This window comes from Aspergillus glaucus (assembly GCF_001890805.1).
Source record: "Aspergillus glaucus CBS 516.65 unplaced genomic scaffold ASPGLscaffold_14, whole genome shotgun sequence".
Lineage (NCBI taxonomy): Eukaryota > Fungi > Ascomycota > Eurotiomycetes > Eurotiales > Aspergillaceae > Aspergillus > Aspergillus glaucus.
In genome coordinates, this window is record NW_019170466.1 from 561,747 (window position 1) to 581,312 (window position 19,566).

General features: G+C 51.0%; 9 protein-coding genes across 9 annotated transcripts; 5 read left to right on the forward strand and 4 right to left on the reverse strand.

Moving 5' to 3' along the window:
* Window positions 1-1,039: 1,039 nt before the first annotated feature.
* On the forward strand, window positions 1,040-2,217 carry ASPGLDRAFT_67685 (rhomboid family protein; the record flags this gene model as incomplete). Its single annotated transcript, XM_022549171.1, has 2 exons — window positions 1,040-1,443; window positions 1,503-2,217. The coding sequence occupies 2 exons, from the start codon at window positions 1,040-1,042 to the stop codon at window positions 2,215-2,217; spliced, it is 1,119 nt and encodes a 372-aa protein (XP_022399517.1).
* Window positions 2,218-2,258: 41 nt separating this feature from the next.
* ASPGLDRAFT_506576 (uncharacterized protein) lies at window positions 2,259-2,737 on the reverse strand. The gene is made up of 2 exons (XM_022547356.1): window positions 2,730-2,737; window positions 2,259-2,668 (listed from the first exon to the last, which is right to left on the reverse strand). The coding sequence occupies exon 2, from the start codon at window positions 2,550-2,552 to the stop codon at window positions 2,301-2,303; it is 252 nt and encodes an 83-aa protein (XP_022399518.1). The 5' UTR covers window positions 2,553-2,668; window positions 2,730-2,737; the 3' UTR covers window positions 2,259-2,300.
* On the reverse strand, window positions 2,562-3,434 carry ASPGLDRAFT_83416 (mitochondrial 54S ribosomal protein mL61; the record flags this gene model as incomplete). The annotated part of the gene is made up of 2 exons (XM_022550217.1): window positions 3,356-3,434; window positions 2,562-3,140 (listed from the first exon to the last, which is right to left on the reverse strand). The coding sequence occupies exons 1-2, from the start codon at window positions 3,392-3,394 to the stop codon at window positions 2,562-2,564; spliced, it is 618 nt and encodes a 205-aa protein (XP_022399519.1). The 5' UTR covers window positions 3,395-3,434.
* Window positions 3,435-3,879: 445 nt separating this feature from the next.
* On the forward strand, window positions 3,880-7,380 carry ASPGLDRAFT_36937 (leucine--tRNA ligase CDC60; the record flags this gene model as incomplete). The annotated part of the gene is made up of 3 exons (XM_022544755.1): window positions 3,880-3,954; window positions 4,025-6,522; window positions 6,576-7,380. 3 exons carry the CDS (start codon window positions 3,880-3,882, stop codon window positions 7,378-7,380), a joined length of 3,378 nt encoding a protein of 1,125 aa, XP_022399520.1.
* A 939-nt stretch (window positions 7,381-8,319) lies between these two features.
* On the reverse strand, window positions 8,320-10,366 carry ASPGLDRAFT_48939 (uncharacterized protein). Its single transcript, XM_022547001.1, has one exon. The coding sequence runs from the start codon at window positions 10,294-10,296 to the stop codon at window positions 8,548-8,550; it is 1,749 nt and encodes a 582-aa protein (XP_022399521.1). The 5' UTR covers window positions 10,297-10,366; the 3' UTR covers window positions 8,320-8,547.
* Window positions 10,367-10,863: 497 nt separating this feature from the next.
* Window positions 10,864-12,158, reverse strand: ASPGLDRAFT_152597 (uncharacterized protein). Its single transcript, XM_022542308.1, has 3 exons — window positions 11,784-12,158; window positions 11,346-11,730; window positions 10,864-11,292 (listed from the first exon to the last, which is right to left on the reverse strand). The coding sequence occupies exons 1-3, from the start codon at window positions 12,042-12,044 to the stop codon at window positions 11,003-11,005; spliced, it is 936 nt and encodes a 311-aa protein (XP_022399522.1). The 5' UTR covers window positions 12,045-12,158; the 3' UTR covers window positions 10,864-11,002.
* Window positions 12,159-12,409: 251 nt separating this feature from the next.
* Window positions 12,410-13,769, forward strand: ASPGLDRAFT_174457 (uncharacterized protein). Its single transcript, XM_022542824.1, has 2 exons — window positions 12,410-12,421; window positions 12,474-13,769. The coding sequence occupies exon 2, from the start codon at window positions 12,770-12,772 to the stop codon at window positions 13,724-13,726; it is 957 nt and encodes a 318-aa protein (XP_022399523.1). The 5' UTR covers window positions 12,410-12,421; window positions 12,474-12,769; the 3' UTR covers window positions 13,727-13,769.
* A 1,000-nt stretch (window positions 13,770-14,769) lies between these two features.
* ASPGLDRAFT_129848 (RING finger protein) lies at window positions 14,770-16,411 on the forward strand (the record flags this gene model as incomplete). The annotated part of the gene is made up of 3 exons (XM_022540924.1): window positions 14,770-14,836; window positions 14,900-16,315; window positions 16,383-16,411. 3 exons carry the CDS (start codon window positions 14,770-14,772, stop codon window positions 16,409-16,411), a joined length of 1,512 nt encoding a protein of 503 aa, XP_022399524.1.
* Window positions 16,412-17,490: 1,079 nt separating this feature from the next.
* Window positions 17,491-19,392, forward strand: mrsA (putative mitochondrial carrier protein). Its single transcript, XM_022547002.1, has 6 exons — window positions 17,491-17,898; window positions 18,121-18,190; window positions 18,247-18,282; window positions 18,335-18,617; window positions 18,678-19,122; window positions 19,173-19,392. The coding sequence occupies exons 1-6, from the start codon at window positions 17,861-17,863 to the stop codon at window positions 19,222-19,224; spliced, it is 924 nt and encodes a 307-aa protein (XP_022399525.1). The 5' UTR covers window positions 17,491-17,860; the 3' UTR covers window positions 19,225-19,392.
* The last annotated feature ends 174 nt before the right edge of the window (window positions 19,393-19,566 follow it).

The window sequence follows — 19,566 nt, forward strand, 5'->3', positions numbered from 1 at the left end:
CACCCAAGGGACTCCCATATCCACTTCCACTTCCACTTCCATGCTCTAGGAGTCTCTGCAGAGAATATATAAATATATTGAGCTTTATCTTGTATTGAGATATTTGTTGGCCTTTTCTTTCTCATCTCATCATTATTGTTATTGCGACAGAATACTTCTTGTCTCCTATTTTTATGTTGTGTCAACGGCGCACAGTCCCCGGGGAAGATCCTCTACCGGAGAGGCTGATGGTTATCCTGACCTAGCCTTATGTAAGTTGGCATTGATAGTTATTCAGTGCTACAAATATAGTTTGTATATAGAAAGAAATATCTACAACTATGTGTCTGCTTGGTACTTTCAGATCCCATTCAGCCATGCAGTACCGGCAGCTTACAGTGGACAGATCGACAACGCGTGGATCATGAATCCGTTCATTGTTGTCTGGAATTCTGCATGTCGACAACCGAGCAGCATAAGGATTTTAGACATTATTACAATGTTCATTATTCAATAGTTATGATTAAGAAAAAACAATCAAGGAAAAGAGAAAGAAAATGACCTATATCATCCTTTGTATTGGTAGAGAGCTGCTCGTGTGTCTCCCTGTCAAGAATCCCTCGATTCTGCAATAATCCCCGAGACACCACTACAGAGTACTACTGAAGAACTAAGCACTGTCCAATGTTTTTTATTTTGTTTTATTTATTTATTTTTTTTTTTTTTAAAAAAAAAAAAAAAAAATTCTATATCCATTCAAATAATTAATCTCTGTATCATTGAATATTATATATATATAGCTATACTAGAGGTTATGTAGGCGTGGGCTGCCTATAATATCACCACCGCAATCCCTCCACATTCCCCTTTCAACCATCTTGACTTCTTTCTCCCACTTCCAACCACCAGTTGGGCTCTCAACCTCAGCCCGCGGCCTGCGCTTCGTTCAGCAGCCGCAAGTGCTTTTCTCTTTTCTATTTTCTCTTGTTTTCTTCTCGTTTTTTGCTTCTCCGGTACTATTCTTTTTTTTATCTTTTTTTTTTTTAATCCTTTTTTCAAAATGGTCCGAGTCAACATTCCTCCGGCAACCCGCATCTGCCTTGTCAGTCTCCTCACCCTCTCCCTACTCTACAACATCGCCCGATGGCGCCAAATTAGCAGCATCAGTGCCACTACCGGCAAAACCCAGCTGACTACGCCCATCGTTGTTCCCTACCTGACTCTCGTTCCCTTGCGACTCTTCTACTATCCATGGACCCTCCTCACGGCCACCTTTGTCGAGCAAAACATCTTCACCGTCCTTCTGAACCTGGCCACCCTCTTCTACGGCGGCAAGTACCTTGAGCGTGCCTGGAGTTCTCGGGAGTTTGCCAAATTCATTGTCACCATCGCCGTCCTCCCCAATGTGGTTATCGTGCCGTTCTATCTGCTGTGGGCAGCCATCAGGGGTAACCCCTCGATAGGGTACGTTGGATGTCCCCTCATCCCATTCAAGTACATACTAACATGCTCCCGATAAATAGCCTCACTCAAATCTGCGGTGGAATCTCGATCCAAGCCTCCTTCCTTGTCGCCTTCAAGCAGCTCGTTCCCGAACACACCGTCACTGTATTCAAGGGCCTGGTGCAGATGCGCGTCAAACATTTCCCCGCCATCTTCCTGTTTCTCAACACCATCAGCGGCGTGGTGCTGGGAACCGAAACCGCAGCAATCCTCGCCTGGCTGGGTCTCTTGACCAGCTGGACATATCTCCGGTTCTTCAAGCGGCAGCCCGATCTCACCGGCACGTCCACCACCAATGGCATGGGCATCAAGGGTGACGCAAGCGAAACCTTTGCCTTTGCCTGTCTTTTCCCCGATGTGATCCAGCCACCCATCGCCGCGATCTCTGATCAAATCTACAATCTGCTCGTCTCTCTCAGGATCTGTACCCCGTTCTCGGAGGAGGCTATCGCTTCGGGGAACCAGCAGGTCCTTGCCAGAGGGGAGGCCGGTCTCCCGACGCTCCTCAGCAGCCATCGCGCCGGTCGAGGCACGGGTAAGCGCGAGGAGGCAGAACGGCGACGAGCCTTGGCTCTCCGGGCTTTGGACCAGCGTCTTCAGGCGGCGGCTGCAGGAAAAGCGCAGTCTCACTCGCCGTCGTCAGCAACATCTAGCCAACCTACTCGCGCTGCAACACCTACCGTATCAGGACAGGGTATGCTAGGAGGTACCAACTACACGCCAGATAACGCTTAAAAAATGAAAATAAAAAAGGCGCCGAAAATTTTCTTTGCATGGGATAGGAGTCTTGTGGATTTAAGGATGTTCAAAATTTGAAATTAAATAGTTACTTGTTGAACATGAGAGGATATGTGCTTGCTTGCTTGGTATGGTTTGAATATGGTTTGAATATGGTCCACGATATACCCACACTGCTTCGTAACGGCCCATTCCATGCCCCGGCCAATCCATAAGAACGAGAGATTCCCAGAAATACATAAATCTAAAAACAAGATGCTATGATACATAATTGGCCATGAAGTCTTTTTCCTTTCCACAATTCCCATAACGAAAAGAAGACGAAATAACATAAAACAAACTCAAGTCTGCCTCAACCTCTCAACCTCCCCCCTAGCCTCCTGCAACATCCTCTCCTGATCCCTCTTCGTCTGCCGAATCTTCGCATTCCGCTCCTGATCCTTCACAGATTGCACCGCCATCTGCTCCAACTTCTTAACCTCCTCCTCCTCCTTCGCACTAGCCTGCACTTCCTTCGCTCCCGTCATAACCCGCACCTTATCCCAAATCCTCTTCCAATCCAAATCCCTCAAATCCACAACGGCCGTCTTCTCACTCTCACCCGCCGCAGGCGCATATTTATCATTAATATCCTTCGCAGCGTTCAGCGTGGCCGCGTTACTCGCATTTTCCGCAAAATAAATCGTCAGGGCTGCGGGACCGTCTTGCTCCTCGGTTTGCTTGACTGTTATCGGGATGGAAGGGTTGTGGTATTTCAGGCGCGGGAGGCATTGGCGCCAAAAGTGGCGCGCGCCTTGGTGGCCGTTGTAGATTTTCTGGGCGTAGGTTAGGTGCAGGCGGGTGATGGCGGGGAATTCTTTTGTTGCGGTTTGGGGGGCTGGGAGGATTGCGGCGCCAGTGCCGACGGTGACATCGAGGATCTATTCTTGTTGTTAGTATGGGTTCGAGGTGCTGTATATATTCGAGCATGTGTTTCGCGGCGTGGGGTCGGGGATCCGGGTGGATAACGAGGTAGTCAATGGGGCATGTGCGAACGAAATTGGATGGTATTTACCCTCTATAAGTACATGGCAGTTAGCGATTGTCCTCAATACCAGCTTATCTCCGAGGAAAAGGGTTCAATCCATAAACATACTGATCTCAACTTCCGCATCCGCTTGAAAAGGTTCACCATGGTTGCGGATCAGAGAGCACAGCTCTCTCCAAACTCAATCGATATAGAAAATTAAATTGAAATATTGAGAAAACAGACTGAACAATCGAATCCAACCGGGAGAGTGTCGATGCGAGGCCGGGTCTTGTGGTGCTGACTCGGAGATCTGGACGTCGATTTTTGGTTGTTCGGCGGAAGCCAATTGCATTGTATATCACGTGACTTGAACTAGATTCTATGAGGATTTACTGGCATTCTACAGGATATATGACTGTATTTTCTATCTCAATAACACTTCGAGTGGCTATCTATATATTGTGTTACTCTCAATGTAAAAGAATCATGTTTGCTAGTATAGTGACTCAACTCTGCAGATGTCACGTGCTGTAAAATGCCGTTTTCGCTTTGGATAAGACCCCGCGGGAGATAGATTTTCGATTCCCTCTCAATCCACTTCGCCTTCACGGCTCCCCTCTTTTTCCAAACAAACGAATTGAACCTGAGCCATGGCAGCCGCCGCGGCATCCGCAGCTGCGCTCGATCCGGGCAACAGCAGCAAGAACACTTTGAAGCTCGAAAATGTTCGACCGCCTGCCCCTCCCCCTCGTCTTGAAGAAAGGATATGTGACTAATTTGCTGTCTTGTCGATAGACCCAACGGAGAGACGCCCTCATCGAGCTCGAGAAAAAGTACCAGGCACAATGGAAGAACGACAAGGTCTTCGAGGTTAACGCCCCCTCCCTCTCTGAGGTTCCCGCGGGCTCGATGACTGCGGCCGAACTCCGTGAGAAGTACCCCAAGTTCTTCGGAACCATGGCCTACCCCTACATGAACGGTACCCTGCACGCTGGCCACAGTTTCACTGCCAGTAAGGTCGAGTTCATGACCGGTTTCGCCCGCATGGAGGGCAAGCGGGCCCTCTTCCCCCTCGGTTTCCACTGCACCGGTATGCCCATCAAGGCCTGTGCGGACAAGCTGCGCGACGAGGTACAGAAGTTCGGACAGAACTTCGAGGGCTACAAGGAGGAGAGTGAGCAGGTGGAGGAGACTGCTGCTCCCACGCAGGAGGTTAAGGCCGAGCAGGAGAAGTTCTCCGGGAAGAAGAGCAAGGCCGCCGCCAAGACTGTGAAGATGAAGTACCAGTTCCAGATTATGTTGGCGATTGGTCTTCCGATTGAGGAGATTCACAAGTTCGCTGACGCGGACCACTGGCTTCAGCACTTCCCGCCGCTGGCTATCCGGGATCTTGACAGCTTGGGTGCGCGCGTTGACTGGCGGAGACAGTTCGTCACCACTGACGCGAACCCTTACTACGACGCTTTCGTGCGCTGGCAAATGAACCGCCTTCACGAGCTGGGCAAGATCATGTACGGTAGCCGTTATACCATTTACTCACCCAAGGACGGCCAGCCCTGCATGGACCACGACCGGACTGAGGGTGAGGGTATCGGCCCCCAGGAATATACTGCCATGAAGCTGCAGGTTAAGGAGTGGGCACCGGAAGTTGCTGAGCTTGTCAAGGGCAAGATTGAGGACGACGCCAAGGTCTACTTCGTCCCCGCTACCCTGCGCCCTGAGACCATGTACGGTCAGACTTGCTGCTTTGTCGGCCCTAAGATCAACTACGGTCTGTACAAGGTCAGCGAGAAGGAATACTTCGTCGTGACCAAGCGGGCTGCCTGGAATATGGCTTTCCAGGGTCACTTCGTCGACAGCGAGAACTTCCTCAAGTCTCAGGACCAGCTGCCGCTCGTTGTCGAAGCTCCTGGATCTGCCTTCGTTGGTACTCTGGTTAACGCTCCTCTTTCGCTCCACGCTGAGGGTGTGCGCATCCTGCCCATGGACGGTGTCTCCGCTTCCAAGGGTACTGGTGTTGTCACTTCGGTTCCCTCGGACAGCCCTGACGACTATGCCACCCTGATGGACCTGGCCAAGAAGCCCGAATTCTACGGAATCAAGAAGGAGTGGGCCGAGCTCGAGATCCACCCTCTCATTGATACCCCCAACTACGGTAACCTGACTGCTCCTACTTTGGTCAAGCAGCTCAAGATCAACTCTCCCAAGGATGTCAACCAGCTCGCCAAGGCTAAGGAGCTGGCTTACGGTGAGGCATTCTACAAGGGTACCATGCTAGTCGGTGAGTACAAGGGCGAGCCTGTCAGCAGCATCAAGGACAAGATCCGCCAGTCTCTCTACAAGAGCGGTGACGCTATCCCATTTGCCGACCCTATGGGCAAGGTTACTAGCCGTAGTGGTGACGACTGTGTCGTTGCCTACCTCGGCCAGTGGTTCTTGAACTACGGTGAGAACGACGCTCAGTGGCAGCAGGACACCCTCAGCCACGTTGTCAACACCCTCAACACCTACTCGAACGAGACCAAGAACGGTTTCGAAAAGAATCTTTCTTGGCTCAACCGTTGGGCATGTGCCAGAACCTACGGTCTGGGCTCCAAGCTCCCCTGGGACCCTCAATTCCTCGTTGAGAGTTTGAGTGACAGTACCGTCTACATGGCATACTACACCATCGCACACTTGCTGCACGGTGACCGCTACGGATCCCAGCCTGGTCTTCTGGGCCTGAAGCCCGAGCAGATGACTGACGAGGTCTGGGACTACATCTTCACGAGACGTGAGCTCAACGACGAGCTCGTCTCCAAGAGCGGGATCAGCAACGAGTCTCTGCAGGCGATGCGCAGAGAATTCGAATACTTCTACCCTCTTGACGTCAGAATTTCGGGCAAGGACCTGATCCAGAACCACCTGACCTTCTTCCTCTACATCCACCTTGCTCTCTTCCCCTCGGAGTACTGGCCTCGCGGTGTCCGTGCCAACGGTCACTTGCTCCTGAACGGTGACAAGATGAGCAAGAGTACCGGCAACTTCCTTACCTTGCGGGACGCTGTTGACAAGTTCGGTGCTGATGCTACTCGTATCGCGTTCGCTGATGCTGGCGACGGTATCGAGGATGCTAACTTCGAGGAGACTGTCGCTAACAGCAACATCCTGAGATTGTACACTCTCAAGGATTGGATTGAGGAGACCGCCAAGGACCAGTCCTTGCGTACCGGTCCTGCCGACACCTTCTTCGACAAGGTGTTTGACAACGAGCTTAACAGCCTTGTCCATGAGACCAGACAGCACTACTCTGAGTAAGTGGCGACAATTCAGCTTTCACAACCACAGTTTACTAACTCATGTCTAGCACCAACTTCAAGCTCGCCCTGAAGAGCGGTCTCTACGACCTGACTCACGCCCGTGACACCTACCGTGAAGCAGCCACCAATGCCGGTATCGGATTGCACCGTGACATAGTCTTCCGCTACTTCGAGCTCCAAGCTCTCCTGCTCTCCCCTATCGCCCCTCACTGGGCCGAATACATCTGGCTCGAGGTTCTCAAGAAGCCCGAATCCATCCACTTTGCCCGCTTCCCTGAAGCCCCCGAGCCCTCTCCTGAGCTCACAGCCGCCACCAACTACGTCCGCAGCACCTCCTCGAATATCACCTCCTCGGAGGCCACCCTCGCCAAGAAACTCTCCAAGGGCAAGGGCTCGAGCTTCGACCCTCGCAAGCCTAAGAAGATCACCATCTTCGCCGCGAAGAAGTACCCCGATTGGCAGGAGAAGTACATCGACCTTGTCCGCGAGGCCTTCGACGCCGTCAGCATCTCGATCAACGACAAGGAACTCAACGCCAAGGTCGGCAAGCTGGGCGAGATGAAGAAGGCCATGCCCTTCGTGCAGTCCCTCAAGAAGCGTCTGGTCACGAGCCGCGAGCAGCCCGATGCCGTGTTTGAGCGGAAACTGCCGTTTGACGAGTTCGCTGTTCTGACTGAGATGATTGGCAACTTGCAGCGGATTACTGGTGCCAAGGAGATTGAGATTGTTGCTGTTGATGAGGGTGGTAAGAGTGGCGAGGTTGTTGGTACTGGTGAGAAGAGGGAGGGGATTTCGGCTGAGAATGCGGTGCCTGGGCAGCCGACTTTCCAGTTTGTCAATATTGCCGAGTGATTTGTCTCTTATTGTTTGATGGTTTATGTTAGAAAAGTGAAATATCATGATTTATGTTCAATGAAGATTACATCAATCGGATTTCCAGGCCAAGTGAGAAAGGGCTATGCTTACTGTACCGTTAAGCCCTAGACTAATTGCCTTTTAGTAAACTTCATATAGGATCTTGATCCTTTAGGCTTATTATCAGTGCATCCAGAGACTCCACAAAGCAGCCAATACAATCCTTGCGCCCTCCCGCAACATCTGACTCACGCCATCCAACCGGGTTTTAAGAATGCCCAGGTTACCAGTAGTCACTCAACAGCTTCTTCCCTTGGCAGTAAATCACGTTCCTATATTTTCCTATAAACTCAAACCGCTATGTCTGTTCCATCCGCCGATTCGCAGTACGAATTCAAGGTGTTTACGGCACAGAAACTGCAGGGACACCCATGTTTGCTACCTCTTTGGTCCATGATTAATAGCGCCTTCATCTCCCATCGGAAGGGATTCTTGCAACCAGCACACAGAAATAGCGACCGCTTCCAGACGCCGCAAGATGTCGTTGGCGACCTTGGCCCTCACGGCATGTGCTGCGTGTTATTCGTTACCGAAGATAATACACATGCAAGTACTCCGATTGCCTATGCCGCCATGAAACCATATAAGGAACAGTTCGGGCTGGAAGGCTATCCCTATGATTCCGGAACGAGGCCTACACATTGGTCCTCGATCCAGGACTGGGAATTGTTCAGTGTAGTCGTCCAAAATGACGCAAAATACGCCAGGCGAGGCTTTGCAGCTCGCTGCTGTGTTAAAGTCGAATCATCTCTCATCGACCAGTTTCAAGATGGGCGATCAAAAAACCAAGACAACAGATGCATGCCCGAGAAAATCACCATATGGATCCAGGGAATTCGTGAACTTGCTGGTGCGTACTGGAGCAGGCGAGGATACCAGGAAGTCAGCGTCAGGCGCATCGACGCGGGCGTTTGGGGTGCAGCACGACCATTTGATCATATTGCCGGGAAAAAGGAATTAGCCATGTATCTTGTGGGCTACAGGAAATGGTGGGATGGTGAATCTGGACAAAAGCAAGAAAAGCTGGCGAGTTATTATTTCATTTGTTATTGTACACCCCAGGGCTTCTGCAGAAAATATTACAACAATTACATACTTGCAGAACTACAGCCAAGTAATACCCCTATCCTGCCCACAACTCGGCACCGTAGGCGTCTCCCACCTCGGGTTAAGACTCTCATCCCCAATCCTCACAACCGGCTTCAAAAACTCCATCTTCCCCCACGCACTCTCCTCAAAGCCCACCATAAACGACTCCTCCGTCCCAGGTGTCAGATGCTCCGGGAACACCCTCTTCCACCCATCCATAACCACATCCAGCATCTCAATAACATACTGCGAGGGTTCCATAGTCCCCCACTTGAAAGTCTCGACATTCTTGGCCACGACTTCAGGGCTGTACAGGCCGATCTCGGGGCGGAGGGCAATTTCATCAGCAGCAACAAGCGAGCTCAACACGTGGTAGGAGCCGCCGGTGCGCGCGCGGTCACGGAGGGCAAGCATCGCGCCCAGCGCACCGAGCAGACCGGTTGTCATGTCGGAAATGGGCAAGGGCGGCAGCACGCTGGTCCCGTCCGTGTGCCCCAGGGAGCAGCCGGTGACGTACGAAGATCCCGACGCGGCGTCGCCGATCTGCTGCCATCCGGGGCGTTCGTGGTAGATACCGTCAGGCCCGAAGGCGTTCTCTTCGACGTAGACGATGCCCTTGCCGCGGGCGCCAGCGAGAGACAGCAGATCGTTAAGACCGAAGCCCTTGCGGGCGATGGTATTGGGACGGAAACCCTGCACGAAAACGTCGGCGTCTTGGAGGAGGTCGTGGAGACGCTGCTTTTCCTCGGGATTGTTGAGGTCGAGGTCGATGGTGCGTTTTCCGGTGTTCAGGGAGAGTTGTAGCACGTTTAGATCACGGAGCTTGCTGTATCCGACGCGGATTACGTCTGCGCCAAAGGCTGCGAGCGTGTTTCCGATAACGGGACCTGCAATGATCCGGACGAGTTCCACGACCTTGACACCGGCCATCGGGCGACGGTCACTTGATCCAACACGCGGGGGGAGTGGTGTAGGAGGTGTTGGGACAGCGTGCGACTGGCGCTTGTAGTTAACGAGCGGGTGTTCAGCGAGCCGCTTGCCCATTTCCGTCTTGCGCCAGCCATCGGGCGTATAACAGATTTCACCGCAGAAGCCGTTCCGCACGTTGTGCATCTCCAGCTCGTCGGCGGTCCATTTCTCGACGTGTGAGGCAATGTACTCGTACGCCTCGCGCGGCGTCTTGGCCGGGTAGTCCGGATCCATGCCCATCGAGCGCAGGACAGGTGGTGCATCCAGCGAGCCGTGAAGCTGGTACCACACACCCGGCGTAGCAGTCTTATAAATCGCAGTGGTGCGCAGGTTCATGAAACTACCCATCCACCCATGTTCAAGATCCTTCTCAAACAACGCACCCAACTTCTTCGCCTTGAACAGATCCTGTACATTCGTCCCGTTGATGTACGGCGTGAAAATACTGCCCATCCAGATCGCCGCGTGGTCCGTGTTAACAAACACCTTCGCCTGCTCACTTGATTGCTCTTGGACATCGCGGTCTTCGACAATCTCATTCGCAACGACACCGCACATGGCGTGCAGCGCGGCTGCTACCACGGGTGCCTTGATGGGGCCTGGGATTGAGGGCTCTGGACGGCCGTTGAAGGTGACATTGTCCCAGTGTCGCCGGTCTTGGGTGAAGCCGGGGGTGGTTTTGGCTAGGTATTCGAAGACGCGACGGGTGTCTTGGGGGACGGGGATGGGTTCTTTGTCGATGTATGAGCCCGGGCCATAAATGTCGTCACCGGGGATTACTGTATGGGATGCCATTATTTATTGTCTCTGATATAAAAAAAAAAAAAAAGTATAAAATATGATTGTATCAAAAGAAGATATCTGGCTGCTTTGGATAATACGTAGCCCTACTTTTATATACGGAACAGAAACATCTATATCCGCTGCGGCCCGCGGGCCAAATAAAAAAGATCATGGCGTGAGACTACAGGTAATCTAGACGTTTCGAACTCCATGATTGTATCATAGCTCGAGTCAGGAGATTTAGGGTCAGGCACGGGCTGTTCGGACTTACTTCGGTGGTTACCGATATATACATATTGTTAGCCAACACCCAAAAAGCTCTAGAGTGTAGACATAGAATGCTGAGTTACCACTGTAAAGATTTTATTATTATGCTCAGCAGTAAAAATTCATCAACGTGGCCGAGTTAACCGTTGTCCGCTGGCGGAGCAACTGCACGGCATGCCGGGATTTCGGTTTGTGGGTCTGGATCAGTGTATCGTAAAATTACGAAATCATACATGCTTCCGAGGAAGTACTACCGCTTTAGGAAGTCGGAATCGCCTTCGGGTTCAGATCCGGAGAAGACGGCATGGCATTGCCTTTTCGAGCATCCGATTGCCTTAGTATATGGGTCAATCACGTTATTTCTATCCCGACAGACTTTCGTCTCACTAGAGAAATGGCATTTCGAGATATTCTCATCAATGAATGAACAAATCAATGGTATCAAAGCTATCTAATCACCCGACTTAAACTGGATAGAATTAAGAATAAACTCATCCCTCCCCTTCTCAACCTCATCCAAATCAACACCCCCAACATACTCCTCAACCCTCTCAGTCACCTTCTCCTTCTTCTCCGGCTCATGCCTAAACTCGTACTGCTTCATATCATCACCCCAAGACTTCACCGCAGGTCCGATGTGGTCAATGAAGTGTCGGAAACTTCGACCACCGCCGAGGACATTCGTCATTAGGGGACCGTTCACTGCCCAGCGGAGACCGAGGCCGGATGTCATTGTTTTGTCTGTTGCGTGCATTAGACTTGGTTCTGAAGAATGAGGGGATGGGGGGGCTTACCCAGATCCTCGGCAGAAATAACACCCCTCTCAACAAGACTGTAAGCCTCGTTACAAATAGCCGCTTGAAGGCGATTGGCAATGAACCCGGGTGTTTCCTGCTTCACAAGTACCGGATCCTTGCCCAGCCCCTCGTAGAAGTTCATCGCGGCCGAAACGGTCTCCGCATTTGTACCCGGGTGAGGAACCACCTCGACAAGGGGAATAAGGTGTGGTGGGTTGAACGGATGGCCGATAAGAATGCGAGATGGGTTCTTAGTGCAATCTGTGACGAATTGCGAGGAGGGGAGACCAGATGATGAGGATGCGATGGTGATGTCTGGTCGGGTGTTGGCGTCGAGGTGGGCGATGAGGGGGCGTTTGATGTCTAGGCGTTCGGGACCATTCTGCACATGTTAACATTATCTTCTTTACTTGAATAAGGGGGATAGGGACCAACCTCTTGAATGTAATCTACCTCTCCGAGGTACTCGTCAATGTTCTTGACGAACTGGTAGTTTTGCAATGATGCGCCGGGTACGACTCCAATCTTGGTTAATGTCGGCCATTCTTTCTGCAGGTAGGCTTGGAGCTTCTCCTCTGCACTGGGGCCTGGGTCTGTCACGATGACTTTATATCCTTTGGATAGGAATAGGGCTGTCCAACTGGTGCCGATGACGCCGGTTCCGACAACGCCAATTGTTTTGATAGTAGCAGCCATGTTCCGTCGTGTGATAAATGAAAGTTATCAGGCTATCAGATACCGGAATCCCAGCTGTTTATAGTGTAAGGTTATTCTTCTAGAACAATACGACGGAACAGGGCATCAATAGCGCCCCGCATGTTGTCCGAGGAAGCAAAGTTCCGCTCCGAGGTCGGAAATACATGACGTATGGTAATTCCAGTAACAATCCACCGGATCCGCTCGGGAATGTTTCTGGAACGTCCAAAGAAGCCCTAGTGCCAGGCACTCGGGTCACTTCATTAAGCATACTGCATGATGTGAGCACTAAATACACGAGTAAGCATAAACTATACACAGAGAATATCACTACGAACTCAATGCTTGAACTATCCCATACAGTACTCACGAAGCTGGTAAGTCAACCTGATCTGATTCCATCAAACCCACCGGCTAATCGGCTTCCCGTCCTGACTCGGAGGTGTTTGGCTTACCGACTCGAATCCGAGATACTCCCGCAGTTCCGCAGGGCTATCCGCTTGCCTTCCGCGGTTTCTTACCTTGGAAACTTGGATCTATCGATTGTTGGCCGATGTTGTGATTTATGGCATACGGAGTATGTACTGTTGTCATACTGGGTGACTAGATCCAGGGTTGTATATAAGTTGGTAATGCTCCCTCTTTTGCCTTGACTTTCTTAGCTACAATCTACAATCTACACTCAAATATCGTCATACCAAACCCAATTTCTGAAGATCATCAACATGACCAACTACCCCCGAATCCTCGTCCTCGACATCGGCCTCTCAGCTGAACCACCCCTCCTCAAAGCAGGCCAAGTCCTCGAGCTCAACCCAAACGACAACACCAAGCAACTACGAGTCCTAGTCCCAAGCCAAGTCCTCCCAGATGGCATCGCCGTCGACTCTGCCAGCCAGCGCATGTTCTGGACCTGCATGGGATTTCCCGGCAAGTGGGATGGAGCGGTCTACTCGTCCGCTCTGGACGGCACTGATGTCCGGACCCTCGTGGCACCAGGGAAAGTGAACACGCCAAAGCAGTTGACCCTGGACGAGACCGCGAAGAAGGTCTACTTCTGTGATCGTGAGGGTCTGGGTGTGTACCGGTGTAACTTTGACGGATCGGAACTCGAGGCATTGATTCTGAACGGTGAACCCACGACACCACCGGATGAGTCTGCGTGGTGCGTTGGAATCACCGTTGCGCCCTCGCTGGGCAAGTTCTTCTGGACGCAAAAGGGATACTCGAAATCCGGAAAAGGACGCATCTTCTCCGCCAACATCGATACGCCTGCTGGCCAGTCAGCAACTTCGCGTGATGATATCCAAGTCGTTCTGCCAGGCTTGCCGGAACCCATCGATATCGAAATCGACGAAACCTCTAACACGCTATACTGGACTGATCGTGGCGAAATACCGTTTGGAAACTCGCTGAACCGGGCTCGGTTGGATGAGTCTGTCATGCCAAAGACTATCATGACTGCTTCTGCTTCGTTTACTGCGGAGGTGCAGGAGAGGAAGTATGAGATTCTGACGAGAAATTTGAATGAGGCTATTGGGTTGGAGTTGGATGTTGAGCGGGGGCATGTTTATTTGACGGATCTTGGGGGTAGTGTTTATCGGTGTGATTTGGAGGGGAAGAGTAAGGAGAGGTTGTATCATGAGGATTCGAGGGCATTTACTGGGATTGCTCTTCTGTGATATACGTCTAGAGGTTCTTAATTAGAATAAATAGACTTCTTTCCATGTACATCAGCATTGAACTCTATGATAGGTCAACCCCCATCATTGATATGGACTGACAGCCGCTGAGTCTGAGCGAGTGCAGTAGTGTCAGCTGACTGAGCGCACGTGACATGGGCTGGTTGGAAATGATTGCTCTTCTGCTGCCTGAAGATACAATAGGCACCTTCCTGCGGCCTACTAGGCGTTCTCTCTACAGAACCACTATTTAACCACTGGTATCTTTTACTGCACTATTTCTTCTCTCTCTATCTCTCCACACATCCACAGTGGAGTCGATCCTCAGGAGACAACAAGCGTGGTTTGCCAATCAACCAACACCAAGTGGCGATAATACGATCTATTAAGGGCACTTACTGTGAGGCTCAATCGTTATCCGAGTTCCTTATAGACCAAGACTTCCAAGTCCCCGCTCCCGTGACGTCCCACCCTTTGCTCATCGCTTTTCGATCCTCCCTCTTCCAACCCCCCCCCCCCCTCTCTGACTCCCAATAAACCTCGCTCGCAACAGTCCGGCTGGGGATTATTTTTTATTTTCTTTATTCAGCCCTGTTGCTTTTATTTTTCTTGTCTTTTACCCGGGAAACCCCTTTTGGTAGGCTGTGACGTGTGTTTGTCAGGAGAAAAGGGAAAAGAGAAACAGTCTCGACGGTCTATTACCTCGAGGCTAATTTCTTTTTTTCCTTCTTCTACAGCACATCTCGGCTTACCAATACACACCTTTCACCACGCCTCCTCTAACGAGAAAGAGGAAGGCGGCCGAGGCGGCGAACAACACCACCGCCGCCACCGAGCCTTCCGTCGCCGTCGGTACGCGAAACGCCACCTCCAGACGCTCGTCTTCTAGCTCCGCAAAGGTCCGCAAGGTCGAGCCAGTTGAGAAAGAATCAGACTCGGACTCGTCGTCTGTTAGGAAAATCCCGGTTTCTGATAAGGATAAGAAGAAGGGGTACGACTTGGCTACACCTGCGACCACCAGCATGGATTCGGACGATGATTTCATGAGCGATGCGTCCTCGAACGCGGACTTCCTGGATGGCCAAGGAAGTGATATTGAAAGCATGGATGGTATGTTGCAAACCTATATCTCATGTAATATTCTCCCGATACTGACGTTTCTGTGCTTTCTAGATTTCGGTGACGATATCGACGTAGGGTTTTCCCAAGACAAGGACATTATCGGGCAGACGAAAAAGCCATACGAAGTGGACCACAAGGTATTAGATCCGGAGGACATCGAGCGGGAGCAGAATGTACAGATCAACGAGGTCTCGTCGATTCTGGGCCTGCCACCCGAGTCGTGCGCCATTCTATTGCGATACGGGCGATGGAATCGGGAAAAGGTGATCGAATCTTACATGGACCGCCCCGAGAAGACACTGGAAGATGCGGGTCTTGGGACAAATTTCGATAGTGCAGCAAAGACAGAGGTGGTGCCGGGATTCATGTGCGACATTTGCTGCGAGGATGGAGATGACCTGGAGACCTATGCGATGCGATGCGGGCATCGCTTTTGCGTGGATTGCTATCGACATTACCTGGGCCAGAAGATTCGTGAAGAAGGGGAGGCAGCAAGGATTGAGTGTCCGGGAGATAGCTGCCATATGATTGTGGACTCGAAGAGCTTGAGTTTGCTTGTTACAGCTGATCTCAAGGATAGGTATAATACGCTTCTGACCCGGACTTATGTCGACGACAAGGAGAACCTCAAATGGTGCCCGGCTCCGAACTGCGAATATGCGATTGATTGTCCGGTCAGACAACGGGAACTCAACCGTATCGTGCCCACCGTGCAATGTGGATGCAAGCATAACTTCTGCTTTGGCTGCACGCTCAACGACCACCAACCAACACCTTGTGCGTTGGTGAAGAAGTGGCTCAAGAAGTGTGAAGACGATTCGGAAACGGCCAATTGGATTTCCGCCAACACTAAGGAGTGCCCCAAATGTTACTCGACTATCGAGAAGAACGGCGGGTGCAACCATATGACGTGCCGCAAATGCAAACACGAGTTTTGCTGGATGTGCATGGGTCTGTGGTCAGAGCACGGCACGAGTTGGTACAACTGCAGCCGATTCGAAGAGAAGTCGGGATCTGAGGCCCGCACAGAGCAGGCCCGGTCTCGCGCGTCGCTGGAACGGTATCTACATTATTATAACCGATACGCCAACCACGAACAATCTGCGAAGCTGGATCGAGATTTGTATCTAAAGACCGAGAAGAAGATGACCAGTCTTCAGTCGCAGTCGGGTCTCTCGTGGATTGAAGTGCAGTTCCTCGACACTGCATCGCAAGCTCTCCAACAGTGCCGGCAGACGCTGAAGTGGACCTACGCGTTTGCCTACTACCTTGCCCGGAACAACCTCACGGAGATCTTCGAGGACAACCAGAAGGACCTGGAGCTGGCAGTGGAGAATCTGAGTGAGATGTTCGAGAAACCGGTGCCGGAGCTGGCGAATCTCAAGGTGGACATTTTGGACAAGACGGCGTATTGCAACAAGCGACGGGTAATCCTGTTGAGTGACACCGCGGAAAACTTGAAAGATGGTGAGTAATGCCCTTTCCTTCTTTTGGTTAGTGTAGTGGATTGAGTCTAACGAATGTCGATGCCTAGGCGAGTGGTCCTTCAACGTGGAATGGTGAAAAACGCCTGCCACCGACCTACTTTATATCCCCCGTTTATAGACGGAAAAGATATTCTTCTCATGATGTGAATGACATTTTCAGCGTATATGATTCTTGCATTTCGGATCGATCTCGTCCATTTTCCGGACTCGCGAACTGGACTTGAATGTATTCTTTGATCGAGCATATTTTCTCATTTTACCACTATTATTTCTTTTGTTTCTGATATAGCTGATAGCTGTGCGGTTGTGTTTGTTTTCGGTTCCTTTTGGCGGGCGCTGGTGGCACTATATCTCGTCTGATTTGACAGCTCTTTTTCATTACCTACAAATTACACAAGACGGGAGCATGCAGATCCGCGTGGCCTGTTTGACCATGAGCCGTTTGGGAACAGGCCGGGCGTCTCGCGTCGGGCGTCTGCCCCGTGCCGAGTGTATACAGTGCACCATGTGTTTCTACTCGTGTGTCAGTAGGGATTCTATGAAGCAAGAGCTGGAGGATCGGACATGATGGATTTTATGAGATAGGTCAATCTATGACTCGGATAATTCGGAGATACATGCCTGTTTGACAAGTCTGTCCGTAGTCGTGGTGAGCATCGGCCATCCGATCTGATAAGAGATTCCTCCGCTGTTCGGAGATGCGGACTGTACATACATAGGACAGTAGTACAGGGTCTGGTATGTACTTTCTTTTTCTGTATTTCTTTGCTCTGGATATGATTCAGAGTCAAGCAATTTAATCAAATGGCTCTTTGCCGTGTATCTGTAGTGACAACAGTGCTCCGTAGAGCTACAGTATAAGATCCTATACAAGCATAAAGTTATGCACTCTGGGGAAATCTCCGTCATCGGAAACCTCGGTCTGGACAGAGATCTGAATAAGCAGGAAAACACCGAAAAAACAAATATTTTTATATGATGATGAGTATCAATAATATTCTAGAAGAAAGATAAGCGAGAAGAACAAAAAGAAAAGAACCAAAGAGGAATTCAAGTGACCGGCAGTCGTGCAAAAAAACACCTACCAACTGGCGGGCTGAGGAGGATCATCAGCGGCCAACCTCTCGTCCACTTGGCTCCCCTCACCACACATACTTTTTTTTTTTCTTCAACTCTTCTCAGCCCAGCTTCCCTCCTCTCCCCTCTCCTCAATCTTTCTCTCAATAATATTCTGCTTACTCTCATATTACTCTCCTGTCGGCCCCCGATTCCTACTCGGCCTTCGGACTCGGTCCTAACAAGGAACAGCAAGAAACCTCGAGAATCTCCGCTCCCGCCGCCCGGGAAACTTTTTTTTTTCCACTCATAAAATTCCCTGCAAACCTACTCTTTTGGCAACCACCACCAAATAAGAATCTCAGGGACCTGTTGCTGCCACTGTTCGGTTGCCTTCACCTCTCCGCTCTTCCCCGGCCGATTTCCTTTTTCCCTTTTCTCTTCAGTGTCCCCGGCTACAGAGCTCTCCATGGCAGCCCCAGATCAGGTTCCGGGGGAGGAATACGAGTATGTCATTTGCTTGCTTGCGTGCTTGCTGTCCCCCAGCTACCCCCCAACATATCCCGATTGACTTTCCCCGCGGTTTTCTTTTTCGTGTTTTGTTTCCATTGACTTGCCTCTCTCTTTTCTGGTTTCTTGTTGGGTCAACGTCAATTGCATTGCACGCCTTGATATTTTGTCGAGATATCGTCTACGGTATCAATAGAGCTAAGCTAACGTCGCATTCAGCTATGAAGCCCTCCCCTCGAACTACGGCCTCGGCCGGAATATGCTTGCTGGTGCTTTCGCAGGGATAGCGGTATGGATATGGTCAATTGCGCCGGAAATACTGGGTGGTGCTGACGCGCGGGATAGGAACACGCTGTTATGTATCCGGTGGATTTGTTGAAGGTACGATATCCATGATTGTGAATGGGGGAATGGTTGCTAATGGTTTCGCTAGACTCGCATGCAAATCATACATCCCTCAGGAGGAGCCCTTTATACAGGTCTGACCAACGCGGTCTCGACCATTTACCGGATCGAAGGCTGGAGGACACTATGGAAGGGTGTTTCGAGTGTGATTGTGGGTGCTGGTCCGGCCCACGCGGTGTACTTTGGCACATACGAGCTGGTCAAGGAATTCGCAGGTGGGAATGTGGACGAGGGGCATCATCCGCTGGCGGCTGCTCTGAGTGGTGCATCTGCGACCATTGCCAGTGACGCATTGATGAATCCTTTTGATGGTGAGCATTCCATAAATGTGCGATACGGTCTATCCAGCGGCGCGATCTAACAACCAGCAGTGATCAAGCAGCGCATGCAGGTTCATGGCTCAGTGCACAAGACCCTCGCCCAATGTGCGCGGTCCGTCTACCACACAGAAGGTCTCCAGGCTTTCTACGTCTCCTACCCTACCACCCTTTGCATGACCGTTCCCTTCACCGCCACCCAATTCGTCGCATATGAGTCGCTTTCCAAGGTCATGAACCCGTCGCAGGAATACGACCCCTTCACCCACTGTATCGCCGGTGGTCTGGCCGGTGCCTTTGCGGCCGGTCTCACCACCCCTCTGGACGTCGTGAAGACGCTCCTTCAGACCCGTGGCTTGGCACAAAATGAGGAGGTACGGTCGGCCAAGGGGTTGATTAATGCTGCGTCTATTATTAAGCGGCAGTTTGGCTGGGGTGGATTCCTGCGTGGTGCGAGGCCGCGGATTATTTCTACGATGCCCAGTACGGCGATTTGCTGGTGAGTTTATTCCTCTTTTTTCTTAACATGCGTGAATGCTGATTTCTTAGGACATCGTATGAAATGGCCAAGGCGTACTTCAAGGGCCAGGAAAATGTATAAGGATGCTCCGTAACATCCCTCGATGAACCCGATTGCGATGAATCCACGAATCTGCGACATGTCTTCTTTATAATTGGTACCGGTACGGATCTGGGCGGAGCAACAACTGTGCCAGCAGAAAAAAGAAAGAAAAAAAAAAAAAAAAAAAAAAAAAAAAAAAAAAAAAAAGTGACCCACCATGTCTTACCTCGGCCAGAAATGGAAACTGAGGGTAATGACATCATCTGTTGGCATTACGTGAAGACCCGGTATGATCCTGGAGGATAAGGGAATATACAAAAAGAGAAAAATGAAGGAAGAATGTTGCTGATGGGCTCAATCGCATCGGGTCGACGCATTGTG

Excerpts from the sequence above, each read along its gene's own strand:
- ASPGLDRAFT_506576 (XM_022547356.1), bottom strand. The coding sequence starts at position 2,552 with ATGTTATTTCGTCTTCTTTTCGTTATGGGAATTGTGGAAAGGAAAAAG.
- ASPGLDRAFT_48939 (XM_022547001.1), bottom strand. The coding sequence starts at position 10,296 with ATGGCATCCCATACAGTAATCCCCGGTGACGACATTTATGGCCCGGGC.
- ASPGLDRAFT_152597 (XM_022542308.1), bottom strand. The coding sequence starts at position 12,044 with ATGGCTGCTACTATCAAAACAATTGGCGTTGTCGGAACCGGCGTCATC. Across the intron at positions 11,731-11,783 it reads AGGTAGATTACATTCAAGAG|AATGGTCCCGAACGCCTAGA; the intron begins GTTGGTCCCTAT and ends TAACATGTGCAG. Across the intron at positions 11,293-11,345 it reads TATTTCTGCCGAGGATCTGG|ACAAAACAATGACATCCGGC; the intron begins GTAAGCCCCCCC and ends TGCACGCAACAG.
- ASPGLDRAFT_174457 (XM_022542824.1), top strand. The coding sequence starts at position 12,770 with ATGACCAACTACCCCCGAATCCTCGTCCTCGACATCGGCCTCTCAGCT.
- mrsA (XM_022547002.1), top strand. The coding sequence starts at position 17,861 with ATGGCAGCCCCAGATCAGGTTCCGGGGGAGGAATACGA. Across the intron at positions 18,191-18,246 it reads GTGCTTTCGCAGGGATAGCG|GAACACGCTGTTATGTATCC; the intron begins GTATGGATATGG and ends CGCGCGGGATAG. Across the intron at positions 19,123-19,172 it reads CCCAGTACGGCGATTTGCTG|GACATCGTATGAAATGGCCA; the intron begins GTGAGTTTATTC and ends CTGATTTCTTAG.